Below are 18,135 nucleotides of genomic sequence, written 5' to 3'. Positions count from 1 at the left end.
CGTAGGTAATATTAAGGAAAAAATAGAAAATAAAATTTTAAAAAAAATACCTACGAAAAGCTTTTCATTGGTAATTACCAACGAAAAAATTACCAACGAAAAGCTTTTCGTAGGTAATATTAAGAAAAAAAATATGAAGAAAAATTCTAACAAACTAAAAAAACTTTACCTACGAAAAAATTTTCATCGGTAATATTAATGAAAAAATAAAAAAGAAAAATTCTAAAAACCTCAAAAAATTTTAGCTACGAATTTGTTTCATCGGTAATTATTAATGAAATGCTTTTCGTAAGTAATATTAAGGAGAAAATATAAAATAAAATTTTAAAAAAAATACCTACAAAAAATTTTTAGTTGGTAATTACCTACGAAAGTACCAACGAAAAACTTTTTGTAGGTAGTATTAAGAAAAAAATAGAGAAAAAAAATTCTAAAAAACTAAAAAAAATTTACCTACGAAAACTTTAACATTGGTAATTACCAACGAAACGCTTTTCGTAGGTAATATTAAGGAAAAAATAAAGAAGAAAAATTCTAAAAACCTCAAAAAAATTTAGCTACTAATTTTTTTAGTCGGTAATTACTAACGAAACGCTTTTCATAGGTAATATGAAGGAAAAAAATAAAGAAGGAAAATTTTAAAAACCTCAAAAATTTTAGCTACGAAAACTTTTTTGTCGATAATTACCAACAAAAAGTTTTTCGTATGTAATTAACGAGAAAATAGATAAAAAAATTCTAAAAAAACTCAAAAAATTTTAGCTACGAAAATATTTAGTCAGTAATTACCAACGAAAAGTTTTTCTTAGGTAATATTAGGAATAAAATAAAGAAGAAAAATTTTAAAAAACTCAAAAAATTTAACTATGAATTTTTTTCGTCTATAATTACTAACAAAACGCTTTTCATAAGTAATATTAAGAAGATGTCAAAAAATTTTACCTACGAATTGTTTTCGTCGGTAATTATCAACGAAACGCTTTTCGTAGATAATATTAAAGAGAAAATAGAAAATAAAATTAAAAAAATACATACGAAATATATTCTGTCTGTAATTCGTCTGTAAATCACAAAAAATATCAAATTCCCACATTGTTTTTGAATAGATTAGAGAGTAATAAGTTTGTCTATAAAATGAAAATCACTCCCCAACATAAAGCAATTGTAGCATAGTCACATACGTGGGTTATACTTTGGGCCCCACTAGTAATTATTTTCTTAAGTCAATTAAATCTTTAAAAATTATAAATTAATTTTCATTTAAATCAAAATATTTAATATTTAATATTTAATTTAAAAATTAAAAAAATTAATTGAAAATTTAAAAGTTAATTTAAATTAACAATTAAATTAAATTAAATAGTAAAGACTAAATTAAAAAATTTTAAATAAAAATTAGCTATGAAATTTTGTTTTTGTCGATAATTACCAATAAAAAATTTTATTGATAAATAGTCGGTAATTTAAAGTAAGGACTAAATTAAAAAATATTAAATAAAAATTAGCTACGAAAATTTATTTTTGTTGGTAATTATTAATAAAAAATTTTATCAGTAAATAATTGGTAATTTATAAGAATAAAATTTCTTACGAAATTATCTACAAAAAAATTTAAATTTACCTACAAAATAATTCGTCAATAAATTTAAAGATAATATTTTTTTCGTCGGTAAAAATTACCTATGCTAATATTTGTCAACGAAAAAATTTTATCTGTAATCATTGATTAACAATGAAATTTAAGTATATTTGATCAGTAATTTTTATAACTATTTTTTTATTTTCTTATAGTGACAATTTCAAGTGGGTAGAAAAATTATAAATTTAATTTTACTTAAATATAAACCAACACAACGCTTTCCATTCAATTAATATGTGTCACTAAATTAACATTAGCAGTCCTAATTCAAGGGAGAAAGCACTTGCATACAAATAAACTAATATAATTTTAGCCGAGATTTTAAATATTATTATATATTAATTAAATAATAAAAATTCATGACGATGCCCTTTCATTACCAATAATCCAAACCAAATACTTAATGCCTCGCAGAATATGTGATGTGGGTGTGGGTCGAATCTGCTCATAGACGTCGGGTTCGAGTCTACTACGAATAATAAGTTTATTTTTAAAATTTTTTTCCGTAAAATAATAAATTTATCTTATTTATTTAGGATTTTCTCTCATTAATTTTATGAGAATCTTCATAGTTTCTTTATAGTTTCCGTTTTGAAGTCATTGTTGAGATTTTTTTTTTTTTGAATAATGCAATTTATAGGAAAATAATTTATAATTGTTTATATTAAAATAGAAGCTCTTTCAGGTTATTTATGATGTGATAATGACGAAACTTTGAATGCACCGTACGTCTCTGCTACCCTGCATATGGTCACCGCAGTTAACCTAGCTAGGCCCCACTCTCAAATTTATAGACTGCTCCATTAATTGCTTATTTATTATCGTACATGATGTGTATAATTGGGCAAATCAAATTGTGATTTTTTTTTTCATGTTATTATTTTTTAAATAGATAAAGAAGTTGTCTTTCTTTTCTTAACATTAAATTATAGAGTTTAAATTATTTTTTAATAAAAATATTATTTTAAATATTATTAATAAAATAATTTTTTAAAAAATATTTTATTATTTTAATATTTTTATAATTAAAATTTTTTAAATTTAATTTTAAATTATTTTTTTTACTTTTTAATTAATACATTTTAAAAAATAATTTGTTCAACCACATTTTTCACATCAATGCTAAACACGTCTTTATTTGTTATCTAAAATTCATACGCTTGGGATTGATAAGCTTGACGTTTCTGATGGCAACTACAGTAGAATTCATACCAATGCCATAATCAATTCTCATCAAAGACTTTTTAAGAATTTGAGAATAATGGGTATTGAAGTGGTTGGTTTTGTTCTTATAAACTAAGCCATGAAGCGATGCCACGATGTTGATTTGTTGTTTTCATGAATTGAATTTCGGTAGTTAAATTGTTCATGGGTTTTGTTAAAGAAGATGGGGAAAATAAAGAAATTAAGTAGACATTTCAATAATTTTTCTGGTTTTTTTGGTGAGGTTTGAAAGTGCCCTTGTATATATATAGCTCGCTACGAGTTACGTTCCTAACCTTCTTTTTATATAATTAGTTGCGATTGATATTCAAATTTGATATCTCATACTCATCTTGCTCATTATATCCATTATGTTCCCAACTGTTTTTCAATATTTCTTGCCGCTGTCAACTTGCTTCGCTATTGCAGAGATTCCTCCTCCTCCTTTTCAAAGTTTTTTTTGCTTTTTTCTTTATATCAAGTTTGCATACGAGTTCAACGGGAGTTCAACGGGCTACCGCAGAGATTCCTCCTCCTTTTCAAAGGGTGTTTTTTTTTTTTTTTTTTTATATCAAGTTTGCATATGAGTTCAACGGGTGATGTTTGTGACTCCAATTCAACATGGAAGTTATCTGGCGTTGGCATTGACACGGTGGCTAAAAGGGTTCAAGCTTTTCTTTGGCTTGCAATCCAAGATAGATTACTGACAAATCATAATCAAGTAAGACGCCACATTAAAGAATCTAACTTGTGCAATATTTGCACGAGGCAATTAAAAACCGGGTTACATGTCCTCTGAGACTGCCCTCTTGGCTTGTAATGCTAATGGTAAGTGGTGCGGTGGTTTTGCTTGGAACAAAAGGTTTCCGAGAGAGAGTCATGTTGTATGATAGCTCCAATGTGAAAGGTCGTGGCACTCGTTTTCGTCCTCTTGCAAGTTGCATTGAGCAGCTGCTCTAGCTTGTTGGATTAGAACGTTCGAGTGGATCATATTTATCAACAATTAGCAAAATTTATGTGCGGATTGGTTTGGTTTACTCATTTTGCTAGTTTCATCCCTTTGGCTTTAGGTACTCATTTTGGTAAAGGATGCATAGGACAGGGAGACAATTAAACAATTCCGTGGCAATGTGCCGCGGGATATATGAGGAATATGATAAAAGTTAAAATCATATGAATGCTACTGTAAAATTTAGCATTACCTACATTTATTTTGCACAGAAATGAAGGGTCCTGTGAGCTGTTAAATAATTAAATAATTAATGTTGTTAGTTTACACAAATGGCTGTACCAGTGTTTGTAGTATTAGCCATATATGCACATTTACTCTTATCCTTGCATTGTCACACTGTTGCTAGTTACTATAGAACTGTTTCCCATTAATGGTAAGTGTACGAAGGTAGGTTGGCAATCTTCAACCTCTTTTTCCTTTTAATAAATTAACATATACATATATATTATTATTAGCCTGGCCCCCTATTCTAAAAGAAGTAAATATATTAACTGCCCCTTTTTTTTTAATTAAATATATTGAGACTATATATATTTTTCAGATGATGTTAAGAATAAACTTGTCTAAAATTGGATCCTATTGTCAATATAAAAATAAGAGTAGTTTTTATTTTGATTAACTGTGTTGTATAATATTACTATAAATAGGCTGCTGTCACATTGGCTTCTACTAGTACAAGAACCTTGCAATCATCTATGTAATTCGTTTGATTTATTTTATTAAATTTCAAATTTTGTTGGCAATTTTCTCAATGATAATTACTATTGCAAGTGTCTACTTAAAGCAAACAAAAAAATATGAAAAAAAATCAAACATTTAAGCAATAAATAATTAAGCACTAATTCTGTAAAAAAAATAAGAAAAAAAAAACAATTAGGCAATAATAGATTTGGAGATTTTACCTTGATATATAAATCAAGGGCTCAAAATATATATACACATTGATTAAATTAGAACTATCTTAATGATTCATTTGGCATAAATTATTTGTAAAAAAGAATTTAAAAGAATTTTCATATAATCATAAATAAATTTTATTTCTTTTAAAATGAAAAATTTTTAAAGTTAAAAAAATTGAATTTTCTCATTTTAAATATGAAAATTAACAAAAAAAAATTAATTTAACTGAATTTTTATAAAATTTTAAATTTCAAAAAGGCGTAAATGAATGATTATTTGCTTAATTCTATATATAATATAAAACTCGAATATAGTAAAATTTAATAGAACTTAAAGAGTTGAATGATTAAAAAAAATTATATAAATAATTTCAACTAATTTATAATTAAAATCTAACCATTATTGTTATTCATTTATCACAGATTACTAGAAAGAGATGTCTTCGAAATTGTGTTTTTACATAATAATAACATACATCCAATAATTAAATAGTTAGTTTATGTAATTTGGCATTGATCAATTTCCAAATTTTTGTGGGGGAGTAACTGGGCTCATGCCAGTGAAACGCCTTATTTCTTCAAGTTTTTTTTTTTTTTTTTTTTTTTTTTTTTTTTTAATGTTTTATATGAATAATCGGTTCCCTCTTCACAATGACATGATTTTTTGTGCTTGAGTTTACACCCTGAGTTTCATTCAAAGACCCGAAGAGTTGAGAGGCGTTTTGTAGGTTTTTGTTAGGGTTAATGTTTATGTCCATCTTGTATGGAGTGTTTATTTTGTTTTTGTTTTATTTTTTTTTTATGGGTATGCAATTTGTGGAACAATATATTGGATAGTGTGTCCTATTCCTCTGGTGGGATAAGTGGTTTAATTCTTTTGTGTTCATTATCTGCAACAAGTTCTTGGATAATCAGACAAATATGAAAAATTCAAAAAGTCATCTAGCTACTATAAAAATCTATTTATCATGTCAAGTTCACCTTTTATTTATTTTTATCAGGTTTTATTTAAAATTAACCAACTTTTTTCTGTTTTTTTTTTTATTTTTTTTATTTTTTTTATTTTTTATGGCTATGATATTCTATTTCGTGTTTAATTTTCAAGAGGGTCCTGCCTTCCTTGTGCTATTTGTATTGATTTAAATTTGATCAATGAAACCCTAATTTATTTTTTTTTTTTGTAAAGAATGATTAGTTTATATCATAAAATTACCAACCAAAACTTTAATAATTAAAATATTAATATATATTAGAAAATATTTTAAAATGATTTATTTCAAATGAATTAAATTAACGTGTTAAAATCATTTAAGAAAGAGATTTAATTTCAATATGCATAGAGATTAGTGGATTTATTTATTTATTTTTTCAAATAGTGGACTTGACCACAACTTTCAAGTGCATATTGACCCAGTCATCTTCCAATTATAAAATGGACACCCATTACTCATTTTATGCAATGTAATGTAATATAATAATTAAGAGAGGTGTGCCACAAGTGCTGCCAAGCATTTGACCTCTTATTATGAAAATCACTCAAAACGGTCAAGCCCCATCATACAATTTAGCAGTCTACCACCAATACTAAAGTAATCTAGATAAAGCACGAGTTTGTGATGGTGCTTTTCCCTCTCTCTCTTTCATTGGAGTTTAGTCATTTAACCATGGCAAGGTTAAGCAATATACATGGTAAGCGATAACCATACGAATACAATTAAAAATGCTATTTGTCATGTCACCTTAAGCTCCTTTTAATTTTAAATTTAGATAATTAATTTAAAATTAAAAAAATTGGATTAAGATATAAATTTAAATTTTTGGCAACATTTTGACCTTAGTATTACGATTCCCCACATTCAATAACACAAAAGTACGCAGTGAATTAAAATAGGAATGGTAGGATGAATGAGCTTATCTATGTACAGGAAATCCTATTCTCAAAATCCACCTGAAAATAGTGAAAAACTTTTTCCACTCGTGTGGTATTTTTCTATTGTAGTTTTTCTTTTTTTTTTCTTGGTCTTTTTTATGTATTGAAAAATATAAGAAAAAAAATTAAGAATTTCATTTAAAAATTGGTATTTAAGTATGAATTTCGAGAAAAATTAATGATTTATTTAGCCCTATAACTATTTCGTGAAAAATAATTTTTATACATAAAACGAAACGTAGGATATGAAAATTTCATCTTTCCGAAGGACAACAACCAAGGCTTAATGCTTTGTGTAATATTAAATGAGTCCTTTAAGCTCAATTTCGTGACACGTGTTTGATGCAAGTTCTTTCATTTTATCAATATAAAAACATTCTAATTATTTAAATCAATCTAATTAGCGATGACATTTATAATTCATGATATAATCTACGATTCATGGACTATAGATATATATTTCATTTAAAAAAATTATCTTAGTTTTTGTAAAGTTTATCTAAAATTAATTAGCTCTTGGTGTGATATATTAAAAATTAGAAATCGTTATTAATTCCTTAAATACACACATAATTTCTTTTTGATAAAATTTTTTATTAATATATATATATATATATATATATATATATATATATATATATATATTTCATGAAAGTAAATTTAACAAAAATAAACGATTAAAAAAAAAAGATAAAATCCATTGCCACGTCCTTTCTTTATCCTTTCAGCTTAATCACCCACCACATACATTGAAATTAGCCCAATCCATTGGAACCCACCAAATTGACGAATCAAACAAATAATGAGGCTTCTGATCAGGTCCCACATTCAGGGATGATGGACCAAGTCTTCGTTGGATTGCCCAGTCAAAATTTCCGACGCGTTCAGCATTTTTCTTATCTAGCATTCAACTCACGCTCAAATACCACGCCGTCTCTTTTCCCCTCCTTCCAAGCAACATCCTCCACTCCCCAGCCCCCACCACCATCACTCCCTTTTCCAATATATAACTGCCACTCTGTGCTCTCTCCCTCCTCGCCAAAACCCCCCACTACTTCACAATCATCACTTCAATCTTCTCTGCTCTTATCATACGCACTCACTTTTTTCTTTTTGATCTTTAGAATGATTCTTCAAGACTCAAGCATGGACTCCAAGCCAATTATCATCCGAGAAGTCTGGTCTGCTAATTTAGAATGCGAATTCCAACTCATCCGCGATCTTATTGATGACTTTCCTTTCATTTCCATGGATACCGAATTTCCTGGACTTATTTTCCGCCCTTCTCTCGACCCCACAAAGCCTTACTCCCATCAACGCCGCCCCTCTGATCACTACAAAATCCTTAAGTCTAACGTCGACGCTTTGAATCTCATCCAGGTGGGCCTCACTCTCTCTGACTCCAATGGCAACCTCCCCGACCTCGGCACCGCAAATCGATTCATTTGGGAATTCAATTTTCGAGATTTCGACGTGTCTCGCGATGCTCACTCTCCCGAGTCCATCGACTTGCTTAGACGTCAGGGCATTGACTTCGAGAAAAATAAAGAAGAAGGGGTTGACTCCACTCGTTTTGCCGAATTGATGATGTCTTCAGGACTCGTGTGCAATGATTCAGTGAGTTGGATTACGTTTCATAGCGCCTACGATTTCGGGTATTTAGTGAAGATCTTGACACGTCGAGTTTTGCCCTGTAGTTTATTGGATTTTTTGAAATTGTTAAGGGTGTTCTTCGGGAATAGAGTTTACGACCTCAAACACATGATAAAGTTCTGTGATAGCTTATATGGTGGTTTGGATCGGGTGGCTCGGACACTCGACGTAAATCGAGCTGTTGGCAAATGCCACCAAGCCGGATCAGACAGCTTGTTGACATGGCACGCATTTCAAAAGATGAGGGATGTCTATTTTCTGAAAGATGGGCCAGAAAAACATGCTGGAGTTTTATATGGATTAGAGGTGTTTTGACTTTTCAGACTTAAGTATTCATTTAATTTGTTTAAATTATAATTTGTAAATTAATATTTTTTTAGTAAAATTATTTAATAATAAGTGAAATATTAATATATTGTTAAGAAATATTATGTGTACAATTATTTAAGAAAAACATTTAAATTCAATGAGAATACTCTAACTTTATATATATATATATATATATAGATTTTATTATTGTACTCGTTTATCCACCCACCTCATACATTGAATCAGTCGCATATCTACAAGAATCAACAAATAATAAAATAATGGAGGCTTCTCAGGTTTCACATTCACGGATGATGGACCCAGTCTTTGTTGGATTGCCTAGTCAAAATTTCCAACGCGTTCAACTTTTTTTTTATTTTTCTTTTTTGGAAAACAGGCGTTCAACTTTTTTCTTATTTAGTTTTCAACACACGCTCAAATGCCACGCTATCTCTTTTTCCCCTCCTTCCAAGCAACATCCTCTACTTTCCGGCGGACTTCATCACCATCTCTTGCTTTGGGGGGTAAATTTTAGCAATCATATTCGAATTTATATAATTATATCACTATAATTTTTTAATTTAAAAATATATCATAAAATATTTTCAACTATTAAATTTTATATAGTAAAATTCTAATAACTTCTGCTCACTAGTTTTTTAGTTAGATATTGACTTAAACAGTTTTAATATAATATTTAGTCATCATTTTTCTTTCCTCTTTCAAGTCATGTGTAAATTAAATCCTTCTATTCTCTGTAGAGAAAATAATTTTTTAAGTGTAGAGAGAATAATTTTACACTTTACATAAGAAAAGAAAAAAAAATGTTGATTAAACGTCACGCTGGATTTGATCATATCAGCATCTAACTAAAAAATCAGTAATTGGAAGTCAGATAAATTTTATTGTATAAAATTTAAAAGTTAATAAAATTTTATATTACATTTTGAAATTAAAGGCTATACTATTACAACCATACAAGTTCAGATACAGTTATTAAAATTTATCCTTTACTTTCGAGGTTTTGTTAGGTATTCTAAGAATACATGCTCATTTTCTCATAATAAAATATAAGTACACATTCTATAATTCATAATTATAGAATAACTGAATTTTTATAAATCTTATAATTTTTCTTTTAAATATAAAACTGCCACCCCTCACTCTCTCCTTCCTCACTATCACTCCACCACTTCACAATTGTTAATATATGTACCATAAATAGCTAGGATATGTGTATCTATAGTGATTGTGTGAATATATTTAGGTGCTAGAATCATGGCTATAATTACGTATTTAATTATGATTGTATTTTCTATTTAGTTGTCCTGTAAATTACGTATTTAATTAGGATTATATTTCTTATTTAGTTGTCCTGTACAGATTATAAATTGACATCATTGGCTTGAGTGAATAATTAAGCTCTTCAGTCATTCTCAATATTCTTCTTCTATTCTATTTTCTTACATGGTATCAGAGCTCTCGGTGAGTCTGATTTGAAATCTGAAACAAAGTCCTCATAGGGAGGAACTTTCCCTCTTTTTTTGGTCACTTTCTAGGAGTCCCTAGCTGTCACAGCCTAGCCTAGTGGTTTACCCAGCTTAGGATCAGGCTCAATCACGCTGGTCCCGTCACCTGTTTCTCACTTTTTTTTATCACCGCCTTTTCATATAGTAGGCTTTTTTGACGTATTTCTGAGAAACATTTCAATGTGCTTCTCTTGCCAACATGTCTGAGATTGAGGAGTCCTCCAATACAGCCTCTAACACAGGTTTTGAGATTCTCACACCCATATCCAACATAGGTTCTGAGATTCTCAAACCCATATTTTCTTCCATTGGTAATTCACCAGCTATTACTGCTGTTAAATTAGTAGGAAGTCAATATTATATGTTTTGGGCTGCATCAGTGGAATTATGGTTTATGGGGCAAGAGTATGATGACCACTTGGTTAAAAATGCCATAGATATAGCTTTAACAAATAGAGCTAATTAGACTAAGATTGATACTCAACTATGTAGTCTCTTGTGGCATTTTCTAGACCCAAAATTACTTAATATTTTTGAGCCTTGTAAAACCTGTTGCAAAGTCTGGACCAAGGTGAAAACCTTACATACAAATGATGTGCAGCGTATTTTAATGGTTTACAAACTTTAGTTAAGGACACAGGAGAAGTAAAAATATTTTCATCTATTCATTTAACCACAGTTTTGTTCACAACAGAATGCCCATATAATTTAATCTCCATTAGTAAATTAACTAAAAATCTTAATTGTTCTGTCACCCTTACAGCTGACTTTGTTGTTGTGCAAGACCGAAGTACGGGAAAGATGATTGGAGTAGGATGTGAGTCACAAGGGTTGTACCATCTTTCTACTTCAAATTCTCTAGTTGCTCTTGCCTCTACCACTTCCGCTGATCTTCTTCACAATCGTCTGGGTCATCCGAGTCTTGTCAAATTGTAAAAATTAGTTATTAGTCTTTGTAGTTTATCTTTTTTTGAATGTGAGTCCTATCAACTTGAAAAACAAAATCGTATTTTCTTTTTCAAGTGAGTCAATAATAAAATTAAGTCTATATTTAAAATTATCCATTCAGATATTTGGAGTCTAAATCATGTCAATATAACTTTAAAATTTTTTTATTTTTATTATTTTTATTGATGATTATTTTCGTTGCACATGATGATATCTTTGAGACTTGTGTGCAATGACTTAATGAGTTAGGTTTTCACAGTGTTTACTATTTTGGATATTTAGTGAAGATCCTGATGCACCGAGTCTTGCCTAGTGGTTTGGAGGCTTTTTTGAGATTGTTTAGGACTTGAAACATAAAATAAGGTTTTGTGATGGCTTATATGGTGGTTTGGATCGAGTGGTTCAGACACTTAAAGTAAATCAAGTGTCGGGAACTGCCACCAGGCCGAGTCAGACAGTTTGCTGACATGACATGCTTTTTACAAGATAAGGGATGTCTATTTTATGCAAGATGAGTTGGAGAAACATGCGGGATTTTATATGTATTAGCGGTTTTTTTTAATGTTCGTGATTTTAGGTGTTCATTTAATTTGTTTAAATTACCATTTGCAAACTAAATGAATGATTAAAGAAATTCTTTTGTGATCATAAATTGATTTAAGAATTCCGGTTGTTTGAATAATTTATATGTGAAAATAATTGGCGTGATTGGGTATAGCTCAGTACTACATAATGAGCTTTTGGTAACAGATGGTCAGCAACAGTAGAAAAACTGTTGCCGATGATTAAACCTCTACTAGAACTGCTGCAATTCTACAAAAAAATTTGCAGTAGATTGGCAAAACTGCTGCATTAAACAAGAAATGGCTGCAGTTTAAAAGTTTTACTTAATCCAATGGTGCCCTTGTTTAAGAATGTGCAAAATCCCCCTCCTTTTTATCAGTTTGGCGCTTAAGAGCTCTTACTCTCTCCCTCTTTCTGGTTCTCTCTAATATCTCATGTAAAACCCTTCACTCTCACTTACCTGTCCTTCTTTCTTACTTTAGCTCTCCCTCTCAATCTCTCTCAAATTGTAATCGGCGAGTATGTTCGGGCAAATCTGCTTTCATGTCTGCATTTTCACATAGATTTTGTGCAACAATGTCCACTCCCTCCCATATCTTTATCTTCAATCCGTCTCATAACAAACCTAGCAGTTCTAGGCTACAGATGCACCAGTTCACATTCGTTGATAGCGCATCATGCCATCGCCGATTGCCTCTTGTCCGCTTTGCCACCATCGCCACCTCTCACCATGGGATTTCTTTCGTCGCTATCACCAGAGTTTCTAGAACTACTTGCATGGGTAATTTCTTGGAATCCACTTTTTCTTATGTTGGAATTTGATTGGATCTTAGAGTTACAGATTTTTATTTGTTGATGTGGCCTTGATTGGTTTTAAATTGTTGACTTAATTTGGTGTTAAGCTGTAAATTTTAGATTTCTGGTATTAAAATGTTAATAAACAGAGGGAGATTGAGGAAATTGAATGTGTCTTGGGTTGTTAGTTGAAGCTCTATCATCGTTACCAGAGATTTGGTTTTGCTGAAAGCTGAATTATAATTAGCAACCAAACATGGTGTAACACACTTAATATTCAAATTTTGATGGTGTTGTAGAGATTTCTTCGAATTTGCATTCATATGAACGGGAGACCACAACTTTGATAGAGAACCCTCGAGTTGGGGTTGAATTTGAAGTGAATATTATCATACGTTTGTAGGAAATATACGACGTCAATGTTTGGGTCGAAACAGAGTCTCATTTGAAGGAGGTAGCTGATGCATTGAGTAAAGAGAGGGTTTTTGCTGTTGGTACTGAGCAGCATAGTTTCATTTGTATGGTGAGGACCGTGAGGTTTGATGTGGGTAACTTGTTCCCACTCTATTATTACTGCTCTTTCCAAATTCTGTTCAATTTTTCTGTTTTTATAGTGTGAAGCTTTAATCTGATTAGGTTTCATGTCCATTAGATCATAAGCCCGAGGAGAAAATTACAGGAAATGCATTATTTTGATGGCAAGGGTTTGCGGAATTACTGTTCATCACTTGCCTCTGTTGGGCACTAAAATTAGTAAAAATGGAATTATCAAACGATTTTCTAATACTTTTGTGTAATGAGTGATGTGGATGATCCTCATGTGTTCATGGACCTTTTTGTGTTAAAATGGGACCCTAGTACTGTCAACTTAATATTGGCAAAGTTGGTTATTTCGAAGTACAGGTGTGTACAAGTAGAATCACATCCCACTTCTAAATAAAATTCTTTTAACCAATTCAAAATCATAATTGATTATAGTTTATTTTATTTCTTGAACTGTTTAATTTCCTTCTTTCTTAATGTTTTGGGTGTGGATTAAGGCATCACTTAAAGAAGTGGAGAGGATGCTCCAAGAACAATGGTGTGTTCCATTTGAATGAACATATTATTTACTGCAAACGGTTTATATAACATAAGAAGTATGAATTTTTTATTTCCAACAATGCGTCCTTATCTACCGACTGGTGGGGTCACAAGTAATTTCAGTTGCATCTACTGAATCTGGATTGGTTTATGGCATTTAATACCCTTTCATCTCTCTCTATCACTCTACTGGTCTGGATTTATAGTTCAGTAGAAGAGTACATTGCCTCGTGATACTAAGATTGGTTTATTAACTTGTTAATCTTCACAGGTCCTCTTCTTTTCAAGGTATATTGTTAAAGCAGAGTCTTGATTCCGAAGTTGTAGATGCTGATGCTCTCAAGGATCTAAGGAATAAGCTAGCTAAGAATGAGTAAAAAAAATAGGTTATACTAATTTTGTTTTAGAATTTAGAACTTAGAACATACCCTTTACCTTGGACAATACTCCTTGTTCACTTTGGCCTGATATTATTGTTGATAATATTGTATAGGACATTCAGTGTTACTGTCAAGAAGTTTCTAATCACCATAGAACATTTATTAATGCTAGCACTATTTCAGGATTATTGTTATTATTTCGGTTTTGTACCACCTAAATTGCTGCTGCTTGTGCTTTGTGATCAGTTTACTCTTCCAATCCTTTCAAGGCTCAACACAATATATTTCAGATTTTAACTTTTGCCTTTGTTGTCTGGTGCTTCTACAGGCATTTATTCAGAATGTTGCATTGTTTTTCACTTCATTTTATAAGGCAAGTTTCCTTCCTGATTTGGTTACTTCTTTTAATTCAAAATTGACAGACATAGACTTATGGATTGTGGGCATTTTTCCGCTTTATCAGAGAGATTAGTTTCTGGTTTTGGATTGTTGTGCTCATTCTTTAATCTTTGCTAAAGTCTGTTGATATTTTGTCCAAGTTTCAACATATATATGATTGTTATCACCACCCTGTGCCGCTTACAGGACTTGTATTGAACCTTTCTTGGTTTCTTAGCTCTTAGTTTATTTAATCTTCAACTTCAAAGTAATCTGGAAAACTGAAATGTAAACTTTTGGCTTTTTCTCTGGAGTCGATAGATAATCGTTTGTATTTTGATCTCCTGGTGTTTCAACTTGATCCATAGGCAGTAATTACCAATTGTTGGTCAATAGCATACCTTGACCACGTATATTATTCGAAAACATTAAATTCTCGTGTCAGGTACAAAATTTGTTTCCCTTAATCTTACAGTCTCTTTCTCCCTCTCATCCTTACCCACTTCCCCTGATCTTTTATTTTGAATGGATTATTATTGATGATACCAGGAACAACTATCATTGCATATTTCTGTAAAAGAGGTTTGTTCTTTTGCCTGTCACGATAAAATAAGATGAAGTTTTACCTCATTGCAAGTTATAAATTTCCTAACAGATTTTTTTCTCTTATGTTACCACATAAAATAACACCATTAATACTTGCTGATGTGGCATCAATTATTTAATTGAAAATAATTTTTAATTATAAATGTGGGTCCTATTTAAAATAAAATAAAATAAATAAAAACTTAATCTCTCATTCTCTTCTTCTACTTATTCAACTTCACTACCATAATTCGTAGGTCCTCATCCTCCTTTCTTTCATTTATGTGCTTGACATTGATGATACAAGATCTCTGTTGTTATTAGGGTGCAAGATAACACAAAGTTGTAAGCAGCAACTCCATATTGCATCCTCCAATTCCTTTAGGACAGAGGGTTTTTTAACTGTGATTGGCATTGAAACAAAGAAAATCAACCAAATATAAGCATCAATGTGAATTATATTTATTATATACTCAACACATTATAAGATGATAATAGAGAAAAAACTGCTTGATTGTTTTAGATATCTTTCTGAGAGCTTTTCATCGTGTCTCATGGCCGTCAATGTTTTCATACTATTTATGATTCCAAACGGTAACTAATGTGATGCAATTTGGAGCAAAAGAAAATTTTTAGAGAGAAATGGCTGCCTGAACTTAAAGCAGCAATTTTGAATGCTCAGAAGTGCTCGGAAGATTGCAAATATGTGAGACTTTTGCTTGATGAGAGGTGGGAGCAACCAGCATCTGCTGTTGTTGATTGGGTCACTGTTGATGGGTAAAATGTTGTTGCATAGCATAATTATGTCAAGCAACTTCTTGCATTTTATGACAAGGAACTCTTGTGAATAAGATCTGAGTACAGGCATTACAGAAATCTGTAAGATTTTGTCCGGTAATTAATATTACTATATGTGTCAAAATCAATTCCTTTAATGTGGCCCAATATTAATTGATATTTACTTTAATTAATACAAATTCTAATTATAAAAGGATTACTTTAATTGAAGTAAATCCTAATTCTAATTGTATAAGGATACTTGATGGACGTATCAAATTAAGTCTTTTATATATATATATATATATATATATATATATATATATATATATATATATATATATTATATTTATGAGCTGGTCCTCTCTCTACCCATAAGGTTACACATATTCTCTTCATAAAATCAGAGATATTAGGGTCATTTCAAGAAAGTCTTCCATCGCTAAAGTTTTGTGTGTAAATAAGAAGGGTCAAGAGGGAGGAGAAATCAGTTTGTTGAATCAAATGGTCTCTCTCAATTACTGCCATGACTCAAGTAAAATTCTGCATCAGGTACGCTTTCTAGATCTGTGAAAATTTATTTGTTCAAGATCCATTATTAGGGTGATAGTTGAATCTTACGTTTATGATTCACATTATGTTTATAATTGTTATGATTTATTAAGATTTATTTTACATGTGGTATCAGAGCTCTAGATTTTGAACAATTAAATTTCTCCATTAAATTTATGGTGATGAACATAATATTAAAGATCTTACTTGTTATTAGATATGAGTAGGATTAAAGTGTAGAACGTGAAAGTTTTATAATTAATGTTAATGATTAAAATAATTAAAATAATATTATTAAAATTTAACCCAATTAAATTTTGGGTATGAAGATTATTAATACGACGAAAAATCATGTTATAAAAGGATTTAAGATTAAGATCATATTTTCTCAAAAGAAATAAATTAAAAGAAACAAAAAAAAATGTTTCTACCCAATCTAATTAAGATTTATAATTACCTAATGAATGAATAAATATTAGGTTTATTAAGATACATAATTTATATGCATGCCTTATGATATTTGTTTTAATTTGTTAGTCACCAAAGTGGCCAAATTAAAATAAAATAAAAATAATAGTTTGTTAGTCACCAAAGTGGCCGAACTATGAATGATGTTTACATGCATATAAAAATTATCAATTATTGATACTAACAGATGCCTATGATGAAAAATGGATTAATTAATACCTATTAGTCATCAAAACTTAAGAATTTTACTCAAAGGCAAATCAATTATTCTATGATAGTGAGAATTATGAGGACAATAATATTTTATCAAATATATATTGAATGTCCAAAGACAACATATATATTTGATGTAAATTTATTATTGTCCAATTAAGTTTAAAGGCATTTAATTTAGGATAGTATATTATAGTATCTACCCAAATGAGAACTATAATATTCTCTAATTATTAAAGTTATCTGAATCTATTTTGAGCATATAAATATAATATTGCAGCTTTTCTCTCCATTCGCAAGCTTAATATGTTATTGTTTTAATGGGTTGAACTTCTTTGAATAGTGTGAGCAAGTCAAGTTCCATTTAGGTGTCTTAGACCTTGACTTCGCATTATTGGAAAGTTAACTTGCTACTATTATGGATACAAGTAGTGAGGAACAAAAGTTATACCATAAGCAATAAGAATTGGTAAACAAATTGAGCCTTGTGTTTTTGCAAATGACTATCGTCAATGACATTAAGATTACAATTCCACAAACTGAAAATGCAAAAGAATACCTTAAACTTCTGAAAGATATGTTCTATTCTGAAGCTAAGTCACTCACTGGTACTCTAATGGCATAATTTATGACCATAAAGTATGATGGATGAAAGAGTATGCAAGAGCACATTATTGAAATAAGTGATATTGCAGCAAGGCTAAAGACTTTAAGGATGACGGTTAATGATTCCCTCTTGGAGTAGTTCATTATGAATTCATTACCTCTTGAATATGGGCCATTTCAAATTAACTATAACACTATTGATGATAAGTAGAATGGTAATGAATAGGCCAAGAAGCTAATAAGGGACTTAAGTTAAAGCTTACAAGTTTAAGAAGAAAAAGAAAGGATCTTCAAATATTACTTAAGCTAAGGAAATTAATAATTGGTAGTATGACGCTATAAAAAAAGGTTGCCTGAAAAATAGAGCTTGATTTGAAAAGAAAGGTAATCTTTATGCTTATGTATGTTTCAAATCAAACTTATTTGAAGTTCCTAATAATACTTGATGGCTTGATTTTGATGCTACTATTTATGTCTCCAATGTGATGAAAGAATTCTTTATGGTCCAAACAGAAAACCCAACTAAGACTTTCTATTTATGGGGAATCATATGAAGGCTCTAATTGAAGGCATAGACACTTACTATTTGGTCTAAGATAATGGCTATCAACT

The 18,135-nt window shown here is 30.1% G+C and overlaps 1 protein-coding gene and 1 long non-coding RNA gene across 2 annotated transcripts; both read left to right on the top strand.

The window, feature by feature from the left end:
* The first annotated feature begins 7,390 nt into the window (after positions 1-7,390).
* Positions 7,391-8,762, top strand: LOC110663104 (probable CCR4-associated factor 1 homolog 11). Its single transcript, XM_021822335.2, has one exon. It carries the CDS (start codon positions 7,518-7,520, stop codon positions 8,649-8,651), a length of 1,134 nt encoding a protein of 377 aa, XP_021678027.2. The 5' UTR covers positions 7,391-7,517; the 3' UTR covers positions 8,652-8,762.
* Positions 8,763-11,300: 2,538 nt separating this feature from the next.
* On the top strand, positions 11,301-14,665 carry LOC110663103 (uncharacterized). The gene is made up of 2 exons (XR_009149327.1): positions 11,301-12,467; positions 12,781-14,665. It is a non-coding gene; the product is annotated as an uncharacterized LOC110663103 (long non-coding RNA).
* Positions 14,666-18,135: the final 3,470 nt, after the last annotated feature.

This window comes from Hevea brasiliensis, chromosome 6 (genome assembly GCF_030052815.1).
Source record: "Hevea brasiliensis isolate MT/VB/25A 57/8 chromosome 6, ASM3005281v1, whole genome shotgun sequence".
Taxonomy (NCBI): Eukaryota; Viridiplantae; Streptophyta; class Magnoliopsida; order Malpighiales; family Euphorbiaceae; genus Hevea; species Hevea brasiliensis.
This window is presented reverse-complemented; position numbering and strand designations above follow the sequence as displayed.